The sequence below is a fragment of the Schistocerca piceifrons genome, chromosome 4 (assembly GCF_021461385.2).
Source record: "Schistocerca piceifrons isolate TAMUIC-IGC-003096 chromosome 4, iqSchPice1.1, whole genome shotgun sequence".
NCBI lineage: Eukaryota > Metazoa > Arthropoda > Insecta > Orthoptera > Acrididae > Schistocerca > Schistocerca piceifrons.
This window is the reverse complement of record NC_060141.1, coordinates 147,331,895-147,359,568: the sequence shown is the minus strand read 5'-3', so window position 1 is coordinate 147,359,568 and position 27,674 is coordinate 147,331,895. Positions and strand designations below refer to the sequence as shown.

The window sequence follows — 27,674 nt, the reverse complement described above, 5'->3', positions numbered from 1 at the left end:
TCACCAGTTCAAATGCAATCATCATCAATTATTTGTTATGTGATATTTATCATTTCTGTAAAGTTCTTGAAATACAGTATGTTTGTAATGATGGTATATTCTGGAATATTCAGTGTTTGTCTAAATAGATGTTTAAATAGCTGCACTTTCAATCTAGGAGGTCAGTTCTGTTTCGGGTATATCTTGGTGTTCGTAACAAACTTGCTTTCAGCGCTGCGTGTTGTATTTCTGTGATGGCCCTGCTTTTGGATTCAGACTCGAGTGTGGTTATAACATGACAATATGGTATGGGCATACAAAAAGGTACTCAGAGGCGAGAGAGAGAGAAAGAGAGAGAGAGAGAAACGCATCATGGAGTGGGAACCACCAGGAAGCAAAAAACAGGTAGACCACCAGCCACATGGATACAAAGAATTCAGGAATTAGCTAGACAAAGAAATATTGAAATTAATTTATGGATAGGTAGGCACAAATGGAGAATTAAAATTAAATCTGATTATAATTTTGGGTTACTGGAAAATGTAAACACATTGTAAAAGTGAGGATGATGATGATGATGATGATGATGATGATGATGATAATAGACAAAAAATAGGAATAGATAATACAAATATTAAAAGAAGAACTAAAAGAAAAATATAGACAAAGACTAACAAAAATACGGGAAACAGAATTGACAGCAAGAAACAAGACAAAAGCTATAAATACCTATGCTATACCAATATTGACCTACTCATTTGGAGTAGTGAAATGGAGTAAAACAGACCTAGAAGCACTCAATACACTTACACGATCACAATGCCACAAATATAGAATACATCACATACATTCAGCAACAGAAAGAATCACATTAAGCAGAAAGGAAGGAGGAAGGGGATTTATCGACATAAAAAACCTACATTATGGACAGGTAGACAATTTACGAAAATTCTTTATGGAACGAGCAGAAACTAGCAAAATACACAAAGCAATCACTCATATAAATACATCGGCTACACCATTGCAATTTCATAATCACTTCTACAACCCTTTAGATCACATAACATCAACAGATACGAAGAAAGTAAATTGGAAAAAGAAAACACTACATGGCAAGCACCCGTATCATCTAACACAGCCACACATCGATCAAGAAGCATCCAACACATGGCTAAGAAAAGGCAATATATACAGTGAGACGGAAGGATTCATGATTGCAATACAGGATCAAACAATAAACACCAGATATTACAGCAAGCATATTATTAAAGATCCCAATACCACAACAGACAAATGCAGACTTTGCAAACAACAAATAGAAACAGTAGATCACATCACAAGCAGATGTACAATACTAGCAAATACAGAATACCCCAGAAGACATGACAATGTAGCAAAAATAATACATCAACAACTTGCCATACAACAAAAACTAATAAAACAACACGTTCCCACATACAAGTATGCACCACACAATGTACTGGAGAATGGTGAATACAAATTATACTGGAACAGAACCATTATAACAGATAAAACAACACCGCATAACAAACCTAACATCATACTCACCAATAAAAAGAAGAAATTAACACAACTAATCGAAATATCCATACCCAATACAACAAATATACAGAAGAAAACAGGAGAAAAAATTGAAAAATACATCCAACTGGCTGAGAAAGTCAAAGACATGTGGCATCAGGATAAAGTTGACATCATCCACATCTACATCTACATTTATACTCCGCAAGCCACCCAACGGTGTGTGGCGGAGGGCACTTTACGTGCCACAGTCATTACCTCCCTTTTCTGTTCCAGTCGCATATGGTTCGCGGGAAGAACGACTGTCTGAAAGCCTCCGCGCGCGCTCGAATCTCTCTAATTTTACATTCGTGATCTCCTCGGGAGGTATAAGTAGGGGGAAGCAATATATTCGATACCTCATCCAGAAACGCACCCTCTTGAAACCTGGAGAGCACGCTACACCGCGACGCAGAGCGCCTCTCTTGTAGAGTCTGCCACTTGAGTTTGCTAAACATCTCCGTAACGCTATCACGGTTACCAAATAACCCTGTGATGAAACGTGCCACTCTTCTTTGGATCTTCTCTATCTCCTCCGTCAACCCGATCTGGTACGGATCCCACACTGATGAGCAATACTCAAGTATAGGCCAAACGAGTGTTTTGTAAGCCACCTCCTTTGTTGATGGACTACATTTTCTAAGGACTCTCCCAATGAATCTCAACCTGGTACCCGCCTTACCAACAATTAATTTTATATGATCATTCCACTTCAAATCATTCTGCACGCATACTCCCAGATATTTTACAGAAGTAACTGCTACCAGTGTTTGTTCCGCTATCATATAATCATACAATAAAGGATCCTTCTTTCTATGTATTCGCAATACATTACATTTGTCTATGTTAAGGGTCAGTTGCCACTCCCTGCACCAAGTGCCTATCTGCTGCAGATCTTCCTGCATTTCGCTACAATTTTCTAATGCTGCAACTTCTCTGTATACTACAGCATCATCTGCAAAAAGCCGCATGGAACTTCCGACACTATCTACTAGGTCATTTATATATATTGTGAAAAGCAATAGTCCCATAACACTCCCCTGTGGCACACCAGAGGTTACTTTAACGTCTGTAGACGTTTCTCCATTGATAACAACATGCTATGCTCTGTTTGCTAAAAACTCTTCAATCCAGCCACACAGCTGGTCTGATATTCTGTAGGCTCTTACTTTGTTTGTCAGGCGACAGTGCGGAACTGCATCGAACGCCTTCAGGAAGTCAAGGAAAACAGCATCTACCTGGGAGCCTGTATCTAATATTTTCTGGGTCTCATGAACAAATAAAGCGAGTTGGGTCTCACACGATCGCTGTTTCTGGAATCCATGTTGATTCCTACAGAGTAGATTCTGGGTTTCCAAAAACGACATGATACTCGAACAAAAAACATGTTCTAAAATTCTACAACAGATCGACGTCAGAGATATAGGTCTATAGTTTTGCGCACCTGCTTGACGACCCTTCTTGAAGACTGGGACTACCTGTGCTCTTTTCGAATCATTTGGAACCTTCCGTTCCTCTAGAGACTTGCGGTACACGGCTGTTAGAAGGGGGGCAAGTTCTTTCGCGTACTCTGTGTAGAATCGAATTGGTATCCCGTCAGGTCCAGTGGACTTTCCTCTGTTGAGTGATTCCAGTTGCTTTTATATTCCTTAGACACTTATTTTGATGTCAGCCATTTTTTCGTATGTGTGAGGATTTAGAGAAGGAACTGCAGTGTGGTCTTCCTCTGTGAAACAGCTTTGGAAAAAGGTGTTTAGTATTTCAGCTTTACGCGTGTCATCATCTGTTTCAATGCCATCATCATCCCGGAGTGTCTGGTTATGCTGTTTCGAGCCACTTACTGATTTAACGTAAGATCAGAACTTCCTAGGATTTTCTGTCACGTCGGTACATAGAATTTTACTTTCAAATTCACTGAACGCTTCACGCATAGCCCTCCTTACGCTAACTTTGACATCGTTTAGCTTCTGTTTGTCTGAGAGGTTTTGGCTGCATTTAAACTTGGAGTGAAGCTCTCTTTGCTTTCGCAGTAGTTTCCTAAGTTTGTTGTTGAACCACAGTGGGTTTTTCCCGTCCCTCACAGTTTTACTTGGCACGTACCTGTCTAAAACGCATTTTACGATTGCCTTGAACTTTTTCCATAAACATTCAACATTGTCAGTGTCGGAACAGAAATTTTCGATTTGATCTGTTAGGTAGTCTGAAATCTGCCTTCTATTACTCTTGCTAAACAGATAAACCTTTCTCCCTTTTTTTATATTCCTATTAACTTCCATATTCAGGGATGCTGCAACGGCCTTATGATCACTGATTCCCTGTTCTGCACTTACAGAGTCAAGAAGTTCGGGTCTATTTGTTATCAGTAGGTCCAAGATGTTATCTCCACGAGTCGGTTCTCTGTTTAATTGCTCGAGGTAATTTTCGGATAGTGCACTCAGTATAATGTCACTCGATGCTCTGTCCCTACCACCCCTCCTAAACATCTAAGTGTCCCAGTCTATATCTGGTAAATTGAAATCTCCACCTAAGACTATAACATGCTGAGAAAATTTATGTGAAATGTATTCCAAATTTACTCTCAGTTGTTCTGCCACTAATGCTGCTGAGTCGGGAGGTCAGTAAAAGGAGCCAATTATTAACCTAGCTCGGTTGTTGAGTGTAACCTCCACCCATAATAATTCACAGGAACTATCCACTTCTACTTCACTACAGGATAAACTACTACTAACAGCGACAAACACGCCACCACCGGTTGCATGCAATGTATCCTTTCTAAACACCGTCTGCGACTTTGCAAAAATTTCGGCAGAATTTATCTCTGGCTTCAGCCAATTATACTATCAACTACAGGAGTCATACCACACAATATCCACCAGTACATCAACGCAATACAGCTACATCCAAACGTATATATACAACTACAGAAATCTGTAATTATTGATAAATGTTCAATTACCCGAAAGTTCCTAAATGCAATGTAACATATACCGTACAGTTAAAAGGAAGTCACACTTGCTCAAGGTCCGCGTCACTTTCCATTTTTAACCAGACATAATGTCTGAGACAGGAAAGAATGATAAAAATAATATACAGCATGACTAACTAAATTACAGTTTGTTTTAAAATGTTCTAGAGCTAAAAGGTATGTAACTGTTTACAATAAGTATGAAAATTACACAGGGGAATAATATCAGGGGTACCACTTAGCCCAACAGCCAACTGAAGTTGGCTGCTCTGCTGTCTCCCCGGTGATGTCAAATGGCAGCCTATCAGCCACGAATGCCCTAACTGTTAAATTTCTGTCTACCTTCATAGGCCACAACAGGCAGCATGACCAACATGGTTACATCGGTCAACCATTGGCCTGCACTGGCAATCACCACACAGCTGGAGCAAACAGACCACTGTCAAGCTAGGAATACCACTGTCCTCTTGCATCAACTCCACATCTCATTATCAGATATCGGACCATGTATTTTTGTGCTAGAGTCTGGAGAGGATATTCAACACTAGTGAAAATTCTAAACTTGTACTGATCTAACCATTCATGACCCAGTTAGGACTGATACTGCACAGACAACATGTGTGATATTTCAATCTTCGTTATTTGTCAATAAATGCTGTGTGCTGTTGCACAAACTGAATCAAGGTTGACACTTGTAATGGAACTTTGAGGTGATCTTCATACATGCCAGTTTTTAACACAGAATCTGTGAATGTTTTCATCATTCCTTGTGAGAGTTTTTAATTGTGGGTTCTTGATTACTCTGACCATCTTTTATAGATATCTGAAGTTGGAATCTTACAGTTCTGAAATTTATCAAATTATAGTTTGGACACTGAAATAAATAACATAGCTGAGAGAAAAATAGATCTGGCACAGTTAAAAAAAGTTAAAAGTGCGGCAAGAGAACCACACTGGGTGATTTCTATTTTGGTAGCTATTTCTATGGAGGAATGCAATTTTCAACAGTGATGAACAACAGACCTAAGGAACGTTCAAGTTCTGTTTGCGTTACGCCCTTTTACTCAGATCCAATAACCTGTAAAAAAAAAAATCTGCAAATTGATTTTAACATCCAATGTACCACATCTATTATTATAAGAAACAAAGAACTCTTCTTTTAAATTGGCAAATATTATAGTGAACACAACGAAACAAGTAAGGGGCCTACTTATTCAATTGCAATAAGTAAACAATACATAAAAATAAAGATAAAAGAATATTTCTACAGTGCATGTGTCTAATCCTTCAAGAGACACTGACAGAAAAGTTACTCTATATCAAAACTTCTACTCAGTCACAAACTAGAGAGATTGTTACAAACTATGTCACTTATTTTGTAATACAAACTTTCTTCTAAGTTGTCTGTTTCATCACATTATGCTTACATTTACAGCATTTTCATTTGCTTTTCGTGCGTTCAAAGCTTCTCTGCTGCATTCAATTCCTCTCTGTTCATTTGGTTTCTCTACTAATTTTTCTGCTTATTACAAATTTCCCCTACTTCATTTGTTTAGAGAGCAAATACTGTATACTGTTTGGAAGATTGACAATATGAGACATTTCCTTTGCTTTTCCTCCAAGGCACAAGCTGTCTCAGTTACATGTTATCACCCCAACCACTCTCAGTTTATTTAGTTCTCGTCCATTCTGTGCTACTTTAAATATTCAAGCTTCAGAAACATATCCTCACTTTTTACCCCCTTCACTCTTTTTGTATAAGCAACCATTTAATCTTAAAAAATTGGTGTTCACTTTCTTTGTTTAGTTTTCTTAATCATATTTGCCACATATTTTCTGTTTAAAATTATTGGAGCAACACACGGTTTGTTAAACATGTCAAATGAGAACTATCAAAATCATGCAAAAGCATACCGCTTATCAGAACTTCAGTTCTTACCTGAGTACAAGCCTCCACTTCATCAGGAAACAAAATCTGTAGGTGAGCAACAGAATTGTCATGTAAACTTCTCCAAAACACATGTGATTCCTCCCGAGTAAGATTTGCAATCCCATCTTCTTTAACCTGAATCAAAATTTAATACTCGGTATTTTACTTCTATCTGAAGAGATGTGAAATTAACTTAGTTTCATTACTTCTTCTACTGTCTAGTGAAGGCAACAGGTTCTGTGACTAAACCCTTATTTAACATTCAAAGAGAATAAAATAAAATGTCACAAAAAGCTAATATTACAGGGATAACTAAAGCTTATTCATTAATAAAAAAAATATCATCAGGCAATGCAATTCATTTGATCAAAACAGACATTCAAATCTTTTTATCTGACAGGGAGAGAGGTTCCAGGATGGGATCAACTTATTTATGTGGTGGTATAGGTTAGGGTCCAAGTATCAATCTGCAACCATTCACCCTGTTGGGCCCTCATTTGCAAGTAATCAATAAAAAAAAAAAAAATTATGGAATTTCTTGTTTCAGCACAGCCTTAAACATATTACTTAATTTCCAAACAAGCACTGTAGTGTCGCAGTTAAGTTATTTGGCTGTTATACTGAAGCCTGTGAGTTTCATTGTCATCAGGTGAAACAACTTATTTTAACTAAAGGACTGTGACTACTTCTTTTAAACAATTAATTGGTTTAAATATAATTAGTTTTATTTTTAATCCTTTGCCACATCATTTTAGTCATCATATTAGGTTTTTTTTATTTGCTCTCATTTTTCACTTCTTTTCATTCTCTTTTCATTTGTGATCTTAGTCCACATAATTTTAACCGAATAGTAGATGAGAGACAAAGTAATCTATTTATAAAACCTGTCTAGTGGTATCAAAAATTTATTTTTCAGAACAGGATGAAAAATGTTTTGGATGGTAATAGTCATACAAACATTTAAAACAAACGCTTCTGTCATTGTGGACAAAATAATGCAGATAAAGATTTTCATAATGATAGAAGGGATTATAAAGAAAATTAAATCAGAGTGAAATCAGTAATACAAATAATGACTGAAATAACTTGCACAGACAACTTATCCTCTCTTCCCGTTACCTACCAGGCCTCCACTTCCGCTAATTTCAAGTTGGCGCCGCTCATACCTCACCTGTCATTCAACAACATCTTTGCCTCTGTACTTCTGCCTCGGCTGACATCTCTGCCCAAACTGTTTGCCTTTACATATGTCTGCTTGTCTCTGTATATGTGCGGATGGATATGTGTGTGTGTGCGCGAGTGTACACCTGTCCCTTTTTCCCCCCCAAGATAAGTCTTTCCGCTCCCGGGATTGGAATGACTCCTTGCCCTCTCCCTTAAAACCCACATCCTTTCGTCTCACCCTCTCCTTCCTTCTTTCATGATGAAGCAACTGTGGGTTGCAAAAGCTTGAATTTTGTGTGTGTGTGTGTGTGTGTGTGTTTGTGTTTGTTAGTGTCTCTATCAACATACCAGCACTTTCGTTTGGTAAGTTACATTATCTTTGTTTTTAGATATAAAATTACAAAAAGGAAGAAATGAACTCAAACTACAAGTTCAATTGAATAAAAAATAATGGTGGCAGTTGTTTCAAGAAAGATGTACAGAAATTAAACTGGAACCTGCAACTGTGATAACCCACAGATATCACCTCAATCACACAAGCACCTCATTGTCCATTAAAATTCAGCAGGACGTTAGTCACTGGCCCGTCACGTGTATTCAATCAGGTGCAATGGCGCAGGGTGGCTAAGCTTGGCTGCAAGGTGGCAGAACTATTGGACAGCACTGATAACTGTGCATCAATAGTGGCATGCGCAGCTGCCGCCCAGCTCTACCATGCGGAAACATCATGTGTTGTTCTATTTAATGCTGGAGCACAGTGGCTTTTGCCTCATTCCATAATTGTTTATACTCTTGTTTACCTCACTTTGCGCGCATATCATTGTATGTAGACTGGTACTGATCTGACTACGTACCTACAAGGACCACGTATTGATCGCATTCACAGTACCAGTGACCGTTAAGTTATTGACATTCTTTAACATCTATGTTATTACACAAGTGGCAACAAGTAAGAATTATTTTTCAGTGTGCCACTGTCCTGTGGCAGCAGCAGTAACACATGGCCCTGATGGAGAGAGCATTGATGGGACTGGCAATGCGGCCTAAAAATTTGCCGGCCTACCCACCACCCTTCCCCATCTCTGACGAGGCTACCGTAGACTGGGAATCGTATGAGAAGCACCCAGAGCAACACTTCACAGCCTGCACCATAACGGACACTACCTCCATGAAAGCTCTATCTCTGTCAGTACCATTTGTTAGGGAAGTTAGCTCCCCTTAGTATTAGGTATCTTTATTATTCAATGAAATGTGTCATTTACTGACTTCAACTTATAACAAACATACTCGTGTGATTTTCACAAGAGTGGAGTACAATCACTGCAAAAAGCAATGTCATCAATCATATCACACTTGGGCGGTAGAACTGTTGAGGTTAAGTCTCAAGAGCAATTTCATTACTACTCAATCTAAGGAAGCCATGATTTGACTGTTGAGGTTAAGTCTCAAGAGCAATTTCATTACTACTCAATCTAAGGAAGCCATGATTTGACACGCTATCATCAGGTCTTCCCCCCCCCCCCCCCCCCCCCGCACAAAATAAGGTGGCTGCCAAAGGACTTTGCAGTTTGAAGATTCCGCCTTATGAAGAGAAGTTCAAGCATTTGAAGCTTCTCATGCAGCTGGCCATCACTTATATTCTTGGGCTGGCACAGCCACTCTGAACTCAGGCAGTAAGAGGCATATACATTCTAGTATACCTTTGGAAATAAGTGTTGTGATAGTGCAAGCAATCCTGACCACCATGCTCCAAACAAACACGGCAACAGCAGAAAATTTTTCGCAAGCCCCTGCCCTACTTATTTTGTACAACATAGTCGGCCGGCTTGTCTGTAACATTTGGTATCGTGCCATTTATGTAATAATAAATGTCACTGCAACTGTGAGCAATAATCAATCGGCTTCCACTGTGCCTCTCACATCTCAAACTACAGACATTAATGTTGACAGTAACACATGTGAAGCTATTGTATCTGCTTCTAACAAATTGTTAAGTGGGAGGAAGGGGAGAGATGCAGGGAAGGCGAAAGGCATAGGGAAGGAGAGAGATGTGGGGCAGGAGTGGGTGGAGGACACGGTAGGGAGAGCGTGTAAGGATAGCAGGGAGGAGGAGGGGCAAAGAAGATGAAGGGGAGAGGGTCACGCTCCGAAGGAGTGGGAATGCATTTTTGAAAGAAAGGGGAAAGAGGGAATGAATTTTTGAAAGAAAAAGAGGGAGTGAATTTTTGAAAGAAGAAGGAAAGAGGGAGCAAATTTTTGAAAGCAGGGGGAAAGATGGAGTAAGTCTTTGCAAGAAGGGGGAAGGAGAGGGAGTGAATTTTTGAGGGAAGGGGGAAGAAGTGGGAGTGAATTATAGATAGAGGCGAAAGGAGTGAGAGTTAGGACTGGAAAGAGGGGGAAGAAGTTGGGTGAGGATAGGAATGGCGAATTGGGAGGACGGGGAAGTAGTGGAGTGAGGATTGGAAGGGGAGGGAGAAGGAGTCAGGGCGAGGACTGGAAGGGGAGAGGGGAGGAGTCAGGGCGAGGACTGGAAGGGTAGAGGGGAGGAGTTAGGGCGAGGACTGGAAGGGTAGAGGGGAGGAGTCAGGGCGAGGGCTGGAAGGGTAGAGGGGAGGAGTCAGGGCGAGGGCTGGAAGGGCAGAGGGGAGGAGTCAGGTTGAGGGCTGGAAGGGCAGAGGGGAGCAGTCAGGTTGAGGACTGGAAGGGTAGACGGGAGGAGTCAGGGTGAGGACTGGAAGGGTAGAGGGGAGGAGTCAGGGTGAGGACTGGAAGGGTAGAGGGGAGGAGTCAGGGTGAGTACTGGAAGGGTAGAGGGGAGGAGTCAGGGTGAGGACTGGAAGGGTAGAGGGGAGGAGTCAGGGTGAGGATTGGAAGGAGACAGGAGAGTATGGGAAGGAGAGAGAGTGAGGAATGGAAGGTGAGGGGGAGCATATGGGAAGGAGAGATGGAAGGAGAGGGTGAGAGTATGGGAAGGGGAGAGGGTGAGCACTGGAAGAAGAGAGGGTGAAGATTGCAAGGAACGAGAAGGAATGGGGGTGAGGACTGGAAGGAGAGGGAGAGAGGATTGGAAGGAGAGGGAGAGAGGATTGGAAGGAGAGGGAGAGAGGATTGGAAGGAGAAAGAGCACAGACTGGAAGAAGAGAGGAAAGGATGGGAAGGAGAAGGGGTGAGGATTGGGAGGAGTGAGGCAAGAAGGGAAGGTAAAGGGGAGAAGATTGGAAGGAGAGGGAGAGATTATGGAAAGGTGAAGGGGACAAGATTGAAAGGAGAGGGGGAGAGTATGGGAAGGTGAGGGGAAAGGATCAGAGGGTGATGGGGTGAATATTGGAAGAGACAGTGGAGAAAGACCAAAGGAAAGGGACAAGGACTTAGGGGAGAGGGGCTAAGGGGAGAAGCACAGAAGAGAGAGTAGAAGGACACTAAAGAGATAGGAGAAGGACTAAGGGGAGATAAGAGAAAAATGAAGAAGAAGGGGAGAAGGACAAAAAAAAGATAGGGGACAAAGATGAAGGAGAGAGGAGAGAATGATGAAGGTGAGGGGAAAAAACAAAAAAGACGGGGGAGAAGGATGAAGGGGAGAGGGGAAAGGACAAAGGGGAGATGGGGAAAGGACAAAGGGGAGAGGGGGAAAGGACAAAGGGGAGAGGGGGGAAGGACGAAGAGGTAGAGGGGGGAAGGATGAAGGGGTAGAGGGGGGGAGGATGAAGGGGTAGAGGGGGGAAGGATGAAGGGATAGAGGGGGAAGGATGAAGGGGAGAAGCAAGAGGGGAGAAGAGTGAAGGGGAGAGGGGAGAAGGGCGAAAGGGAGAGGGGAGAAGGGGAGAAGGACAAAGGGGAGAGGGAAGAATTATGAAGGGGAAATGGGAGAAGGATGAAATGGAGAGGGAGTGGGAGGAGGAGGAAGGGGATGGGGAGACGCACGAAGGGGAAAAGGATGAAGGGGAGATGCCTGGTCGGGAGTGGGGAGACGGGCGAACTGGAGAGGGGAGACGGGCGAACTGGAGAGGGGAGACGGGCGAACTGGAGAGGGGAGACGGGCGAACTGGAGAGGGGAGACGGGCGAACTGGAGAGGGGAGACGGCGAACTGGAGAGGGGAGACGGGCGAACTGGAAAGAGGAGACAGATGAACTGGAGGGGAGGATGAAGGAGAGAGGGGAGATAGACACAGGGCGAAAGGGGGAGGCGAGAAGGACAAAGTGGAGAGGGCAGAAGGATGAGGTGAGATGGGAGAATGATTAAGGGGATGGGGCTTAGGGAGATGGACAAAGAGGATGGGGAGAAGAGATAATGATGAAAAGGAAGGGGGAGAAGGATGAAGGGAACTGGGTATAGGACAAAGGGGACGAGGAGAACAGAAAAGGGGACAGGGAGAAGCGAGAAGAATGAAGGGGAGAAGGACAAAGGGAACACGGAGAACGAGAGAGAGAGTGGATGAACGGAAGAAAGAGAGAGCGAGGATGAACGGGGGATGAAGACAAACGAGGGTGACGGGGGGAGGGGGGGAGAGAGAGAGAGAGAGGGGGAGACAAACTAGATAAAGAGAGGGCGAACTAGATGGAGAGAGGGGGTTTAACAAGATAGAGAGAGGAGGTGAATGAGAGATAGAGGAAGGGGGGGTGAACGAGAGATTGAGAGGGGGCAAATGAGAGAGGGGGGGTAAACGAGAGAGAGAGAGAGAGAGAGAGAGAGAGAGAGAGACAGAGAGAGAGAGAGAGAGAGAGGAGAGAGAGAGAGAGAGAGAGAGAGGGAGTGAGGGAGGGAGTGAGAGGGAGAGGGAGTGAGAGAGAGAGGAGGGGGGAAATGTGAGAGAGAGGGTGAAGGTGAGAGAGAGGGCGAGTTGAGGGAGAGGGTGAATGAGAGCAGAGGGCGATCAAGAGTCAGAGGGGAAACGAGAGTCAGAGGAGAAATGAGAGTCAGTGGGCGAACAAGAGAAGAGTGCGAATGAAAGAGGGAGGCATGTAGAGAAATCGGGCATATGAGAAAAAGAGGGCAAACGAGAGAATTTCGGGCAAGGGAACGAAGAGAAAGTTAATTCTCTGGATATGATGGAGACCTATTCCTTTCATGACTCAAGGCCTAACCCTTGTAACAAACTTCTCTGGCTATACTGTCTTCTTCACCAAGAGAAAGAGGGATGGAGAGGAGGGATGAACGACAGAGAAAGGGTCGGAGAGGGAGTAGTGAACAAGAGAGGGAGGGGTGAACCAGAGAGGGAGACATGGGTGGGAGAGGGAGGGGGTGAACGAGAGAGGGAAACATGGGTGAGGGAAACATTCCATGTGGGAAAAATACATCTAAAAATAAAGATGCTGTAAATTACCAAACGAAAGCGTTGGTATGTTGATAGGAGACAATAAAAAACACACAAACACCAACACAAATTTCAAACTTTCGCAACCCATGGTTGCTTCATCAGAAAAGGGGGAAGGAGAGGGAAAGACGAAAGGATGTGGGTTTTTAAGGGAGAGGGTAAGGAGTCATTCCAATCCCGGAAAGACTTACCCGTCCCTCTTTCCTGATGAAGCACCCGTGGGCTGCGAAAGCTTGAAATTTGTGTGTGTGTTTATTATTGTCTCCCATCAACATACCAACGCTTTCGTTTGGTAAGTTACAGCATGAGAGAGAGAGAGAGAGAGAGAGAGAGAGAGAGAGAGAGAGAGAGAGAGAGAGGTGCGAACATGGGAGAGTGGGGCAAATGAGAGAGAGGGGGGGGGGCGAACGTGAGGGAGTGGGGGCGAATGAGAGACAGGGGGACGAACGAGAGTTGGCCGGAAGGCGAGAGGGGGCGGAGGCAGAGAGGTGGCGAAGGTAGAAAGAGGGCGGAGGTAGTGAGGGGGCGAAGGTAGAGTGGGGGGAAGAGGTAGAGTGGAGGGCGGATGTAAAGTGTGGGTGGAGGTAGAGTGTGGGTGGAGGTAGAGTGGGGAGAGTGGTGGGTGGAGGTAGAAGGGGGGCTGAGGTAGAGAGGAGGGCGGAGGTAATAAGTAGGTGGAGCAGAGGGAGAGAGGGGGGCGGAGGGAGAGTGGGGACAGCGGGGAGCAGGGTTGGAGGGGGAGAGGGGCAGAGGGAACAGAGGGGGAGAGGGAACAGAGGGGGGGAGGGAGACAGAGTGGGGAGGGGGACAGGGGGGAGGGGGACAGAGGGTGGGAGGGGGACGGGGCTGACGTGGAGAGGTGGCAGAGGGAAGAGGGGGAGAGGTGGCAGAGGGTGGGAGGGAGAGAGGGGGCAGAGGTGGGGTGGGGGCAGAGGGGGAGATGGCGCAGAGGGGGAAGAGGGAAAGAGGGGGTGGAGGGACAGAGGGGGGAGGTTGGATAGAGGGGGGGGGGCGGAGGGACAGAGGGCACGGGACGGACAGTGGGGGGCGGAGAGAGAGAGGGGGTGCAGGGTAGCCATTACATGCACTTTTTCCATGACCAGTTGCCGAAAATATCCATTTTTTGGTCTTAATTTCTGTACTACAGTGTTGATCATGCTCATAAAACTGAAAGTGGTTTTTAAGATGAAAAGCAGCATACAAGTGTTTAGGAAATGCACGGCCTCTACATGCCACATCATCAATTATCATGCTGATAGCATGCATGTGCACTGTCATGAATGAGATCACTGACAGTAGCAAACCATTGTGATGTTCCAAGGAAATGAGCAACACATGTGAATATTGATACTTGTGATGTGTGCCAGTGGTAATTTTGAATTTCGTTCTGCAAAGCAACAGAACAGTTCTCAGCAAAGTCGAAATGAAGAACTAATGAGTCAGTATTTTGGCATGTTGCTGATTTTACTTCTGCTATGGCCTATCTTTGAATTCTCTGGATATGATGGTGACCTATTCCTTTCATGACTCAAGGCCTAACCTCTGTAACAAACTTCTCTGGCTATACTGTCTTCTTCACCAATTCTCCTCCCTCTCACAATGCATCAGTTATGTCATTGTCAGTATCCTGAGGGTGTAAAGCTTCAACAGTCATCACTTTAGCACAAGAACACATTGCACACTCCTGCAAGCAACATTTATCTTGCGGCTCTTGACACATACACGAAAGCATCAGTTCCATCTCTTTTTACTTCTTTCCTGTGGCACTGCTTATGGCGAAACAAACAAATTTCAAATTAGTGCAGTAAATACGTGTACATACTTTGTTCACTGGCTTGCATTTTACCCATTTTGGTCATAAGGAGTAGAATTTTGTTAGATCAATTTTTAAATTCAGGTTCTCCTTTTTTTCATTAGAAAATATGTTTCTCTTATTGATATTGTCACATACCTTGTTAGCTTTTTCACCATTTTCACTAACAGACATAACATCAGCCTGGCTAAGACTTTGCCTGCAGCAATTTTTGTCATCACTTAGGTAATGTTCCAGAGAAACAGGAAGAATATCATCTTGCAACAGATGCCCACAGTAAGAAACCTGGGCATGCCCAAATACCTTTCTCATTCTTTATTTTCAAAGCTTTTCAAATCAATAATAAGAGGATGTGTCTGCTGCTGCTTAGAGTAGCTATGTGGGATCGGTGTCAGTACCTTCTCAGTATAGGCGCGTCCCAAGATAGCAGTATTTAGATTTTGAAACCCCACATCACATTTCATGCAAATGTCATTACCTTCAGGTTCTGCACTAAGTACATCTACATTATACACTTCACAAAGTTTGAAGAAGTTGCTTGTGTAAAACGTATTTCAATTTCTTTCTACACACAGTTTTCTTCTTGCACTTCTTACTTTTACTGGATGTTTAAGGGGGGGGATATAGTAGGGGCTACTGCAGGAATGCTAACATTCAATGCATCAACAACTTCACACCCTGGAATATAAACAGCTGCACTCTCTTCTTCAGTTTCACATTCGGGTGATGGTGATCGTTCAGGTGAGTTGCCACTAAATTTCTTCTTGTGGTGAGTGTAGCAATTCCTGAACGAGGGTTGTGATGCTAATACTATTACTTGAGGACCAAGATATTTCTGCAATACCTCTGACAGATTTCCAAGAGCTGTGAAGTGTTTCCACTTTTTTCGAACACCCCTTTGTGTCTTTTTTCGCAGGCCACATACTACTGTATTTCCTCACTGACATTGTATCTAACAAAAAATTCAAACCAAACACAAAACAATGCAGAATGCTTTATGTCAAGTTATCACTCGTTTGTTATAACCAGAAGAGCACTAGAAACAGTGTTGCCAACATGCATATTTTACACTAGAAATTCGGTGATGCAAAATATGCAGAATGTTGAAAAATTTTTAACGCTTTACACAGAAAAATATTGCCCATTGTGTTTGCACTGACTATTAACATATCAACCAAACAATATTTTCTGTAATTCTCACAACTAGTCAGATGGGGGTTTTCGAGCAGCCTAAATACTTCGTAAAACCTCATAAAAATGCAATTTTTTACATTTTTAGTAATAAATATTTACACAAGACAGATAGCTGGAGCAGAGAAGATACAATTTATAATTAAATCAGTAGTATCTGGTAATATGACAGAAAATACAGCATTCTGCGATTTTCCTAATTAGAAAAAAAAGTTTTTAAGAGGAAAAATTAATGTAAATTTTGTAAGTTAAAGGAAGCCCACAAGTGTATGGGTGTCAACTAAATTTCAACACACAAAGAGGGAGCTTTAATGCAAAACATCTGCCAGGTACCCAGCACTTATGGTTTCTTAGTTTTTTTCTTTTTTTGTTCCCAATCTTTTTAAGAGTTATCTACAAAATATACATTTTTCAAAGGGCCTCACCATTTACAAAACTTAAGATAAAACAAAAATACTTTATTTCTTAACACTTACGACATAGAGGTCTAATACACATTTTTTTACAGAGAAATTCATGACCACGAGCTGACATGAACTGTATGATTTGAGATAAAACCATCCAACAGTAAAATTCTGTAAATCACCCAATAATAAAATTGGAACCATTCAAATGGGACTTGCAAAACCTTATTCCTTAATGGGATTTTTGGGTGTTGTCATTACTTAGTTCATCATAGAAATTCTGAATAAAAATGCAATGAACACATTTCGCATATTATCTGATAAGACATACCTTTTGAAGTAGTTCATTTGGTATTACAGGGTGCTTCTGACTTTCAAGAATAGTGTAATATTGTTCAGAAAATTTCTTGGACGCTTTCCTTTTCCGTGTCAGTGGCATAATGGTTAATACTGGCTACTCACAACTGCATAGATGGTCTCAGCAGAAGTAGGTACTTAAAAGCTTGTCATTGAAAACTTCCAGTTGTAGTTCTCCTACAAGTGCAAAAATAAACTTTAGTGTCCAATCCCAATCAGTTGTAAAATGAATTTATAAATCGAGAGAGAGAGAGAGAGAGAGAGAGAGAGAGAGAGAGAGAGAGAAACCAGAAAAAGTATAACGACTCGTCACACAATCAAATGCAAAATAAACAGCGAAATTACAGGACATATTACACAAGATGGAATAAATAAAATATGGAAACATCTTATTACATAAAACATTTCTGTTTAAGCTGACAACATACCTCAAATAACACAACGAATGTGTGTGGTTGGTACATTGCAAACAATATCATTTCCCTAAACAGTCGTGCAGCAATACCTGGTGCTCCTACAATAACCATGCAACTACATTGTGCTGGTTACACACACAATACTGGGACAGCAATCGGAAGGTGGACTGGAGTCGGCGAATAACATATGTACTGTCACTAGCATTTAGGGTCAAATAAATCTTAAAAAACATTTATGGAGTCAAATGGAAAAATTTCAGATGCAAGGACTACCCACTTAATGTTTTCAGATGTTGGTGCAGCTGACCAAGCCTGCCCAAAGAGTTAACTAAATTGATTTCTCCCCCCCCCCCCCCCTTCAAACAGCACACTGTTTTACCCAGTTGCTCTTCACCGAATCCCACAAGCTTTTTTTTCTCCATTTGGTTTTAACGACGTCAAATACACATTTGTTGAGAGCTTGTAGCGTTCCAGTTAAATAACTCAATAAGTACACTAAACTAATATTATTTTGTACAGCCATTTCCACTAATTGTAGGCTGAGATGGTTAGCCTGCCCATCAAACACAAAGTGGCACTATGACTGAGCGATTGGCGATTTATACACCATTTTTCTAAGAGAAGGATGAAAATCTTAGTGAACCACAGGTAAAACTGAGGCTCCTCCATCTGCCCATTTGTTGAAGCAGCATACAGTGCCCCTGGGTATGCATTAATTGAAGTCCGTGGACTCTGATCTGCACCACCATTATATATGATCAGTCATCGCAAATACGTGCCATCAGCGGTAATGTAGGCTAAAACAATTATTGATTTCCTACCTGCTCTAACAGACACATTGTTCAGTGGCTTTCACTTTTTGCCATGAGCTCCTACCCTAGTTGAATCACGCCAAACCCAGACTGGTTACAATTGTAGACAAAGAATGATTTTTCATTATCTTTTAGCTCATATTATTCACTTAATTTTAGAAGGGATAAACTACGAATGGGTCTCTAGCATTCTTATGCAACTTCTGAAAGTGCTCAGGTTTCTTAAAAAAGTACAGGGGTCGTGTTTCATACCAATTCTCACCAGGATGACCATCTTTAAATGGAGTTTTAATGTATTCTGTTTAATATATTGTTGCACCAATGACTGAAGTTCCTCTGCTGCTCAGACATCCCATTTCAGTGCGAACAACTGAACAGCTCACCAGTGTAGCTTCAATATATGGAGGAAGAGCTTCAGGATCCTCAGGCCCTAATTTATCCAGAGGGTCGTTCTGACAGGAAGAAGAAATTCGAATAAAATTATGCAAATCCTGTAGACGTCAGATTTAATTTCTTCTTTTCATTCTGTATTTCCAAAATAAATAAATAATAATTTCTTATCTATAATGAGGTGGTTTATGACAGATTTTGGGACATCATAAGCTTCTTTTGCTTCCCTAAATGTTTTAACTTTATTTATAGCAACATACACAGACCAAACTTTATTTATAGCACCATACACAGATGTTGACACATCATTTACATGGGGACTGCAATCTGGATGCTTTTTTCATTTAGGTTCTTGGTATTTTCCAAAACCTGGCTTGGAATAACATTGTCATATTGTTTTGCAATCTCCACCCAGTAGCTGTGCTCAACTACCCCAACCTGTAATTTCTAGTGGGAGAGTGTAAACATGCAGTGGTTCTTATTTAGCTTGAAATTAAGTATTTCCATTATTATAATCATGTTTGGGAACAATAAAATAGCTTAATAAACCATGCATGTGTTTCAACTTGGCAACAAATCAACAAAAATAATAATATTTCTTTTTGATAAAATATAGATCAATTAAAAAGGGGGAAGTCACATCATAACAAAAAAAAAGGATAGATGAAAACAATATACAGTCACAACAAATATATCACCAACAAAATTTTATACCTATTGTTTTCAATTACCCCTAGTTTTCAAATACCCCACTTGATCATATCAATTTATTCTGGCAAAGATTTTGGTGTTCACTGTATACTTACCAGTAGCAAAATGTATTACACTGTACGAGTGTGTGTCCTTTCACAAAAAAACAATTTTAACTGCACACACAAGTTTCCACTTCTCAAACAACGTGCAGTGTTTACACAGTATATTATGAGCTGTTAGGCAGTATTTTTAACAATTTACATGATGGCAAGCAAACATTTTTTTTTAATAATGTCGGCATTCATCTATTCAGTTAGCCTTGTTTCTGCATGATGGAGCTCCTTATCAGTGGAAATATATTTCACCAGTCCAATTTCACAATCTGTGAATTGGTCACAAGAGATCCATTCCCTGATTACCCATGTTTCTACTCTTAGGTTATTGATGTTTGGGTTGGGTGGTGGAGAAAAAGGAAGGAAGTTTGGAAGTCAACACTGTATCAACAATGAATTGAAATAATGTCTACTAAAATATTATTTTTACAATTCAGTGACCAGTCACAATTCCACAATGCACAACTGCAAGATGTAGATATGTTTATTTACACATTTGTTGTACACTTATTTAACATAATGTGATGCGTACTTAACAATGTAAATGGTGTTTGGGATATTTCATTTATTTCGGTTGGGAAATACGGAAGCGTCCGATCCCGCCCGTCTGCTTTGACCCACGACGTCACAAATATGGCGGAAACAAAAACAAACACACACACTTTCCACAAGAAGCCTAATGACACTAACGGGACAAGCGCGGGAAACGGGGTGTTTTGGGTGGGGGGCAAACTAAATATAAACAAATTTAGACGCCTTGCGTAGCTACAACGTGTAAGTGAAGACAGCCATGCATGAACACCCACCCACCTCCCCAGGGGTCGTAACCCCTGCAACCCATAGAAGATAAAGATGCTTCAGTAGCTGATTAGTGTTTTTTGTCTTTTTAAAAAAAAAAATCTCACGGGATAGAACGAACAGATCAGAAAGATAAATATAATAAACTAAAACAGAAATTGGAGGAAACAGATAATTAAAATAAGTAATAAGTGTTTTTAAATTTAAAAAAAAAAATCTCACGAGATAGAACGAACAGATCAGAAAAGTAAATAAAATAAAATAAAACAGAACTGGAGACAGCCACACTCAAACCAAACTCCGCGCCGTCATGACGTCACACACGACAACACCCTTATGTCACGGGTCAAAGCCGACGCGTGGGATCGGACGCTTCTGTCGACCCTTCGATTGAAAATGACAGCTGAATGTTTTGTTCATAATATGTCATGCATTTCTTGTGGATGGTGGCTTGTTTACTAGACCACATAGGTCTAGGAAAATGGTGAAACACATAAAGGAACAAAGTTTTGGATTTTGCAATACACTAAAAATGCATACGCAATTTTTTTTCTGTGGCAGACTAAACAGTAACCTAGCCTGAGATCTAGCTTAGGCAATAGTCTGGTTGAGAGGAGACAAAACCAGTAATTGAGCCAAACTTTTCTTTTAGTAATGTTGTGCATACCATAGCCTTATTTACGTCCCTCATCAACACAGCTATTTTTCCACTACGGTCTGCGATTTGCAGTTCTCAGCATGTCTGACGGTGTTAATGAGAACAAAATTGCTGGTTCAAAGCCTGTATTCCCGGAGAGCTCCCTCCAGTGTGCCAGATTTTATTTTGCTAATGTTTCTCATTTCTTAAGCTTGTACTTCTGCTATGTATATGATGTAATCCCCATATGTATAAAAATATCAAATCTGATGGTCGCCAGAGCTAATATATCAACAAAAATAATCAATTTTTGAATATGTAGTTGAATGGATAAAAAAATCTACTCTAATAGTGGTGACAAAAAAAAGCCACCTCCACACACAGCAAAGTTAAAGAAACACACAAGATTTCAGAGCCAGTGACTCCTTCTGGTGGAATGGTTGTAGGGGAAAGAAGAGGGGGGAAGGAAAATGACTGGTTACGTTTCGGAAATGAGGAGAGTTATGGAAAAGTTGCCCAGGACCACATATGTGGGCAGGCTTACCAAATACGATGAGGGGTAGAGATTTGAACCTTGATACTTCTGAAAGCAAGTCCTAGATTATCAGATTGAGAATAGATGCATCTGGCTGTCTACAATAAAAAAGTTAAAACTTGCAGTGTGCAGGGCACTCATAACATGTAGGTTCATCACTGAAAATAAACGCAATACAGGCTACTGATAACCTCCAACAAGTTGTTCAAGATAAAATTCTGTGTCTGGGAAGCAAAGTAGCACAATTTCAATGAAACCTAAATCATATTTGTAATAGGCCTGCCAGGATACAGCTTCATTTGTGGACACTGCTCCAATACATGGTGAATTACGTAGTGCTTAAAAGGCATATCTCCATTTCACATCAGCTAAATCAGCCAGGAACTGGAGCAGATTTGTGTGTCCCTTTACAAATTAAGCAGTGGGCAGACATTACAGTCAAGGTGAAATTGCAGGAATTAAGACTTTAATCTCTGCAGCTGTATGGTATATAATTCTTATTTAACTCAAATTTGAGGCTCCTCATGATAGATGGTGTCCCCAAAATCTTGGTTGTGGAGACAGATTGATCTGGCAGTTAGTTCCTTATTTACTTCATAAACCATATTCACGATAAATGGTATGACAAATGGTGCTCACATTGAACATTTATAAGATTTTTGGTAAAACTGTCTGAGTTGATCTTTCATTTGACATGTCATTTTTAACCGTAAGTTTAATATAATAAATATTATAAATTGTTAAAACACCGATATTCATTTATAAACACCCTGTATTTAATCTACATTTGAAAAAACATCTTCTGTCTGGCTGATATTTCATTTCAATAGGTAAATTGTCAGAGTTTTATTGCTGCACATTTCTCCCTTTTCTGTGCATGAGTGTGATTCATTAACGGGTAACGTAGATTGATTTTGTGTCTACTGTTGTACCTGTCAATCTCTGTCATAAACTAACTCAGATGGATTATTAATAACAACTTTCGTAAGTGATTAAAAGTACTGTGAGGCAGTGGTCAATATCTCCAGCTTCTTAACAGATACCTACAAGATGTAGCATCTATGTTAAGTCACATACATATAACACACTTTCCGTTATATATCACCGTAACGTCATGTGATTGGCACATATTATGTAAATGTATCATATATCAACTCTCAAAAACGTTAACGCAAGACACAGCTTAACCCTTAGCGGAATCTCAACTAAAAAATGTAAATGGAAAATGTTTTTACATACAGTATAATTACTTTTTAACAGCTCAACACTGACAACCGTTTGAAAAAGATCCCATTAAGCATTTACAAATCGTCCTCATCGAAAATTTGAAGACAGGAAGCAACAAGTACCCAATGCCAGCGGGCACAGCACAATCTATCTGATACGACAAAATATTTTATATTAATCACATCCCTCAAATATTAAGTTAAGTGTGTCTCGTACAAAAACTGCAAATGGTACTTCTATTCGAATTCATTCATTCGACTACGGTAACGAATACATTGTTATTCTCACATTGTCATTGACTGTATTCCAGACTGTGTGTTTTCTGGAATTTTTGCAGTCAGGAAGCAGAAACATTTTTCTTTTTAAATACTACCGCCTAATCACAACTCACGATTATACAAGTTACAAACGAGCTGTGGATTATCAACATCACATTACAATGGCATTACATGTGTTTTACTCTACAATACGATCCTGTATAAAAAGCCTTTCCATTTCATACTTAATTACACACTAAAGGGCAAGCTGAATAATCTGTGTTTCTGGTAAGGGATAACTAAAAGTTTATAACAATTTCTGGGGCGCAAATAATATCTTCGGTTTTTTTTGTTAGCAATAATATCTGTATTACACAACAGTAACGCTTCATTCCATGTAGATCATCAAACTCATTCACTCTTTATACTGAATGTCTTTCGTAATTTAAGTCAATATACAAACCAAACAATCGTTAACTTTGGCGCAAAATTGGTTCAAACATTCTGTTTATAAACTATCAGCACAATGTTACCAAAGCTTCTATGAATACAAAGATAATCCTAATCATAATACACGTCTCCTGCAGATGTCGCCACCACTATGATCTTTGGTATTATTATTAGTAATTTAGTCAACTGAGAGCCATTTTACAATGAAACACAATTCTTCAATTTAATACTAAGAAAAACGTGATTAATATATACAAACATATGTGAAATACACACATATCTTTATTGAACGGGGGACAAGTGTCGGTCGGAGGATCCATCCCAGCATTTACCTGAGGTAATTTAAAAATTCACGGAAAACCTAAATCAGAATAATCGGAATGAGCTTGAGCCTCCATCTTTGCAAAAATGAGGCCAGTCGCGTGATATGGTCCTATTTAAAGTCGCATTTCCATGGGCAACAAAAACTTCCACAAATATTCACTCAAACTGTCGCCCTCGAAGACCAGTGATTGTTCCACCAACGAGATCTGTTTTCCTGCCGACACTTAATCCCAGATGACATCAATTGAAATCAGTCAAGCAGCCAAAAACGTAATGAAAATATATGGTTCCACAGACCTTTTCAAGATGCAAATATATATATGATATATATATATGCAGACTGAAGCAACGAATGAAACTTTGTACCAAGGCCAGGATTCCAACCTGGGTGTTCTGCTCACTAGGCAGATGCACTAACCACTACACCACAATGGCACAATGGCTTCGCACATCTACACAGACTACCCTAGCACGCCTCCCCCCATTCACTCCTCAGCTAACTTGGTATTTTCCCCAAACTTGAACACCATTGCAGAGGTTCTCCATTTTACCATTTGTACCAAATTGTCATTCATTCCCGTAGTCTGCATACATGCATCATAGATGTTTGAGGCGTGAAAAGGTCTGTGCAACCATATAGTTTCGTTTGATTACAGCACCTAGACTTGGGTTTCAGGCAGGATCCCCAGTTCTTTCAATGCTGATGTCTCTTCCAATACACCTGGAGAGCCTCTGCAATACTGTACAAGTTTAGGGAGATTACCAAGTGAGGTGGGATATGAATGGGAATTTGGATTGGGGGAGGATATGTGCAAGGGTAGTCTATGCAGTTGTGCAAAGCCACTATGCCAGGATGGTGTAGAGATTGGTCATGTGCCTAGGGAGTGGGAGATCTGGGGTCAAATCCCAGTCTTAACACAAATTTTCATTTGTGGCTTCGGTCCACATATGTAAGTTGTAAATGTAGTTGAACAGATTTTAGCTCAAGGGCTCACAGGAACTTTAATTAAAAGGACATTGTGTCACAAATATGCATTTCTCACAGAAATCACTTGGAGATGCAGACACCCTAATAACAGTGCTGTGGAAAGAAAAAGAAGTGCCACTGGAAAATTTGATGAATGAGTAAAACTACTTTTAAATTCGTTTTGAGCAATATTTTTGGTTCTGTACAGAAGTCACATACAATTATCTGAGGGGACATGGCAACACACCATAATTTCCAAGGGACTGGAGATATCTGGAAACTGTACACTTCTCTATCATTATTATAGTGTGCTTACTGAATTCCTAAAATCACAATTCCAAGCTTTTTATGTCCAATTCTGGTTATTAAAAACTTTCTGGCATACTAAAACCATGCTCCAAACCGAGACTCGAACTCATGACCTTTGCCTTTTGCAGGTAAGTGCTCTACCAACTGAGCTACCCAAACGCTACTTGCAACCAGTCCTCATAGCTTTAATTCCGCCAGTACCTCGTCTCCTACTTTTCAAACTTCATAGAAGCTCTCCTGCAAGACTAGCGCTTCTGGAAGAAAGGACATTGCAGAGACATGGTTTATCCACAGGCAGGGGCTGCAGAATGCAAGTTCATTTTGGAATTCTCGGTATTATTTATCATACCTTAAAGGTATAGCTACATTAGAAAGTAAGGCATTTTACTTGCAGTCAGGCAGCAGCAGCTGGCCGAGAAAGACGCAGTAACAGAGAAGTAACCGATTTTGCGACTTTTACGAGTTCCTAGCTAGAAGCGAATTTTATAATATCATCTGTGTGCTTTAATAGTTTAGATTCTTGAATTTCTGCTTGTTAATTTAATATCTAATAGCCACAGTTCTTGCGTTTTTGTTTGTGTCGGAAAGTAAACCGATTTTGTGACATATTACAAGTTCCTATCAGGGGTGACTTATTTTGTTTCACCTGAGTGCTTCGGTAGCTAGGATTTTGAATCTCTATATAATAATCTAATTTATTAGACACAGTTCCTGCGTTTTTGTCAGTCTCTACAGTAGAGTTCTGCAGCGAATGCCGATAGTCTGTTTATCTAGATACTTTAGTTTTTCATGGTCTTTAGTATGGATATGAACTGTGATTATTGTGTGCAGTTGCGAGCCGAGTTGGTGACACTTCGCTCTCAGCTCCAGGCTGTGATGGCTTCAGTTACACAGCTTGAGGCTGCAGTGGATAGGCACCACTGTTGTCAGCCGGCTGTTGGGATCCAACAGACGTCCTGACACCAAGTCCTCTGATTGGTCCTCACTGGTGCCCAGCCCAGTTAATCTCGCACTGAGATTGACCCCTTACCTGTGATAGAGTGAGAGGTCGCTCTGGTGCATAGCAGGTGGTGAAAGACTTCTCAGGCAGCCACATGGAAGGCCTCCCCAGTTAGTCTGACAAACAGGTTCCATGTGCTGTCTGTGGCTGACACTGTCGCTGAACCAGATGCCATCGCCTGTCTTGTTCACCTACATCTACATCTACATCTACATGATTGCTCTGCAATTTACATGTAAGTGCTTGGCAGAGGGTTCATCGAACCACAATCATACCATCTCTCTACCATTCCACTCCCGAACAGCGCGCGGGAAAAACGAACACCTAAACCTTTCTGTTCGAGCTCTGATTTCTCTTATTTTATTTTGATGATCATTCTTACCTATTTAGGTTGGCCTCAACAAAATATTTTTGCATTCGGAAGAGAAAGTTGGTGACTGAAATTTCGTAAATAGATCTCACCGTGACGAAAAACGTCTTTGCTTTAATGACTTCCATCCCAACTCGCGTATCATATCTGCCACACTCTCTCCCCTAATACGTGATAATACAAAACGAGCTGCCCTTTTTTGCACCTTTTCGATGTCCTCCGCCAATCCTACCTGGTAAGGATCCCACACTGCGCAGCAATACTCTAACAGAGGACGAACGAGTGTAGTGTAAGCTGTCTCTATAGTGGACTTGTTGCATCTTCTAAGTGTCCTGCCAATGAAACGCAACCTTTGGCTCGCCTTCAATATTATCTATGTGGTCTTTCCAACTGAAGTTGTTCGTAATTTTAACACCCTGGTACTTAGTTGAATTGACAGCCTTGAGAATTGTACTATTTATCGAGTAATCGAATTCCAACGGATTTCTTTTGGAACTCATGTGGATCACCTCACACTTTTCGTTATTTAGCGTCAACTGCCATCTGCCACACCATACAGCAATCTTTTCTAAATCGCTTTGCAACTGATACTGGTCTTCAAATTACCTTACTAGACGGTAAATTACAGCATCATCTGCGAACAACCCAAGAGAACTGCTCAGATTGTCACCCAGGTCATTTATATACATCAGGAACAGCAGAGGTCCCAGGACACTTCCCTGGGGAACACCTGATATCACTTCAATTTTACTTGATGATTTGCCGTCTATTACTATGAACTGCGACCTTCCTGACAGGAAATCACGAATCCAGTCGCACGACTGAGACGATACCCCATAGGCCCGCAGCTTGATTAGAAGTTGCTTGTGAGGAACGGTGTCAAAAGCTTTCCGGAAATCTAGAAATATGGAATCAACTTGAGATCCCCTGTCGATAGCGGCCATTACTTTGTACGAATAAAGAGCTAGCTGTGTTGCACAAGAACAATGTTTTCCGAAATCATGCTGATTACGTATCAATAGATAGTTCCCTTCGAGGTGATTCATAATGTTTGAATACAATATATGCTCCAAAACCCTACTGCAAACCGACGTCAATGATATAGGTCTGTAGTTCGATGGATTACTCCTACTACCCTTCTTAAACACTGTTGCGACCTGCGCAATTTTCCAATCTGTAGGTACAGATCTATCGGTGAGCGAGCGGTTATATATGATTGCTAAGTAGGGAGCCATTGCGTCAACGTAATCTGAAAGGAACCTAATCGGTATACAATCTGGACCTGAAGACTTGCCCGTATCAAGTGATTTCAGAGGAAAACTCTCAGCCTGCAAGATCTGGACAATCCCAGAGGCTAGGATTATTGGTAGTTGGGAGCTTCAACGTTAGGCGCATTATGGGGCCCCTTACGGACATGGCTGCCAAGACGGGGAAGAAAACCAGTGGGCACTCTATGCAGTCTGAGTGCATACTGGGTGGAGTCATTCCAGACGTGAAACGGGTCCCCCTGGGTGCCATGAAGAGCACAAGGTGCAGCCAACTGCAGGAGGTGGCACACGTCAGTACCAATGATGTGTGTCAGTTTGGATCAGAAGAGGTTCTCTCTGGTTTCGAGCGGCTAACAGAAGTGGTAAAGGCTGCCAGTCTCGCTTGTGAGATGAAAGCAGAGCTGACCATTTG

At 41.3% G+C, this 27,674-nt stretch overlaps 1 protein-coding gene across 2 annotated transcripts in view; it reads right to left on the bottom strand.

Annotated features, from left to right (window-relative positions):
- LOC124795250 (condensin-2 complex subunit G2-like) overlaps positions 1-23,107 on the bottom strand; it is a 296,139-nt gene extending 273,032 nt beyond the window's left edge. For both annotated transcript variants that reach the window (XM_047259188.1, XM_047259187.1), the window contains exons 1-3: positions 23,038-23,107; positions 16,671-16,873; positions 6,465-6,590 (exon numbers count right to left, since the gene is read on the bottom strand). In XM_047259188.1, coding sequence (XP_047115144.1) covers positions 6,465-6,590; positions 16,671-16,778 — 234 coding nt within the window. In that variant the 5' untranslated portion in view covers positions 16,779-16,873; positions 23,038-23,107. The remainder of the gene's footprint in view (positions 1-6,464; positions 6,591-16,670; positions 16,874-23,037) is intronic.
- Between the last annotated feature and the right edge of the window lie 4,567 nt (positions 23,108-27,674).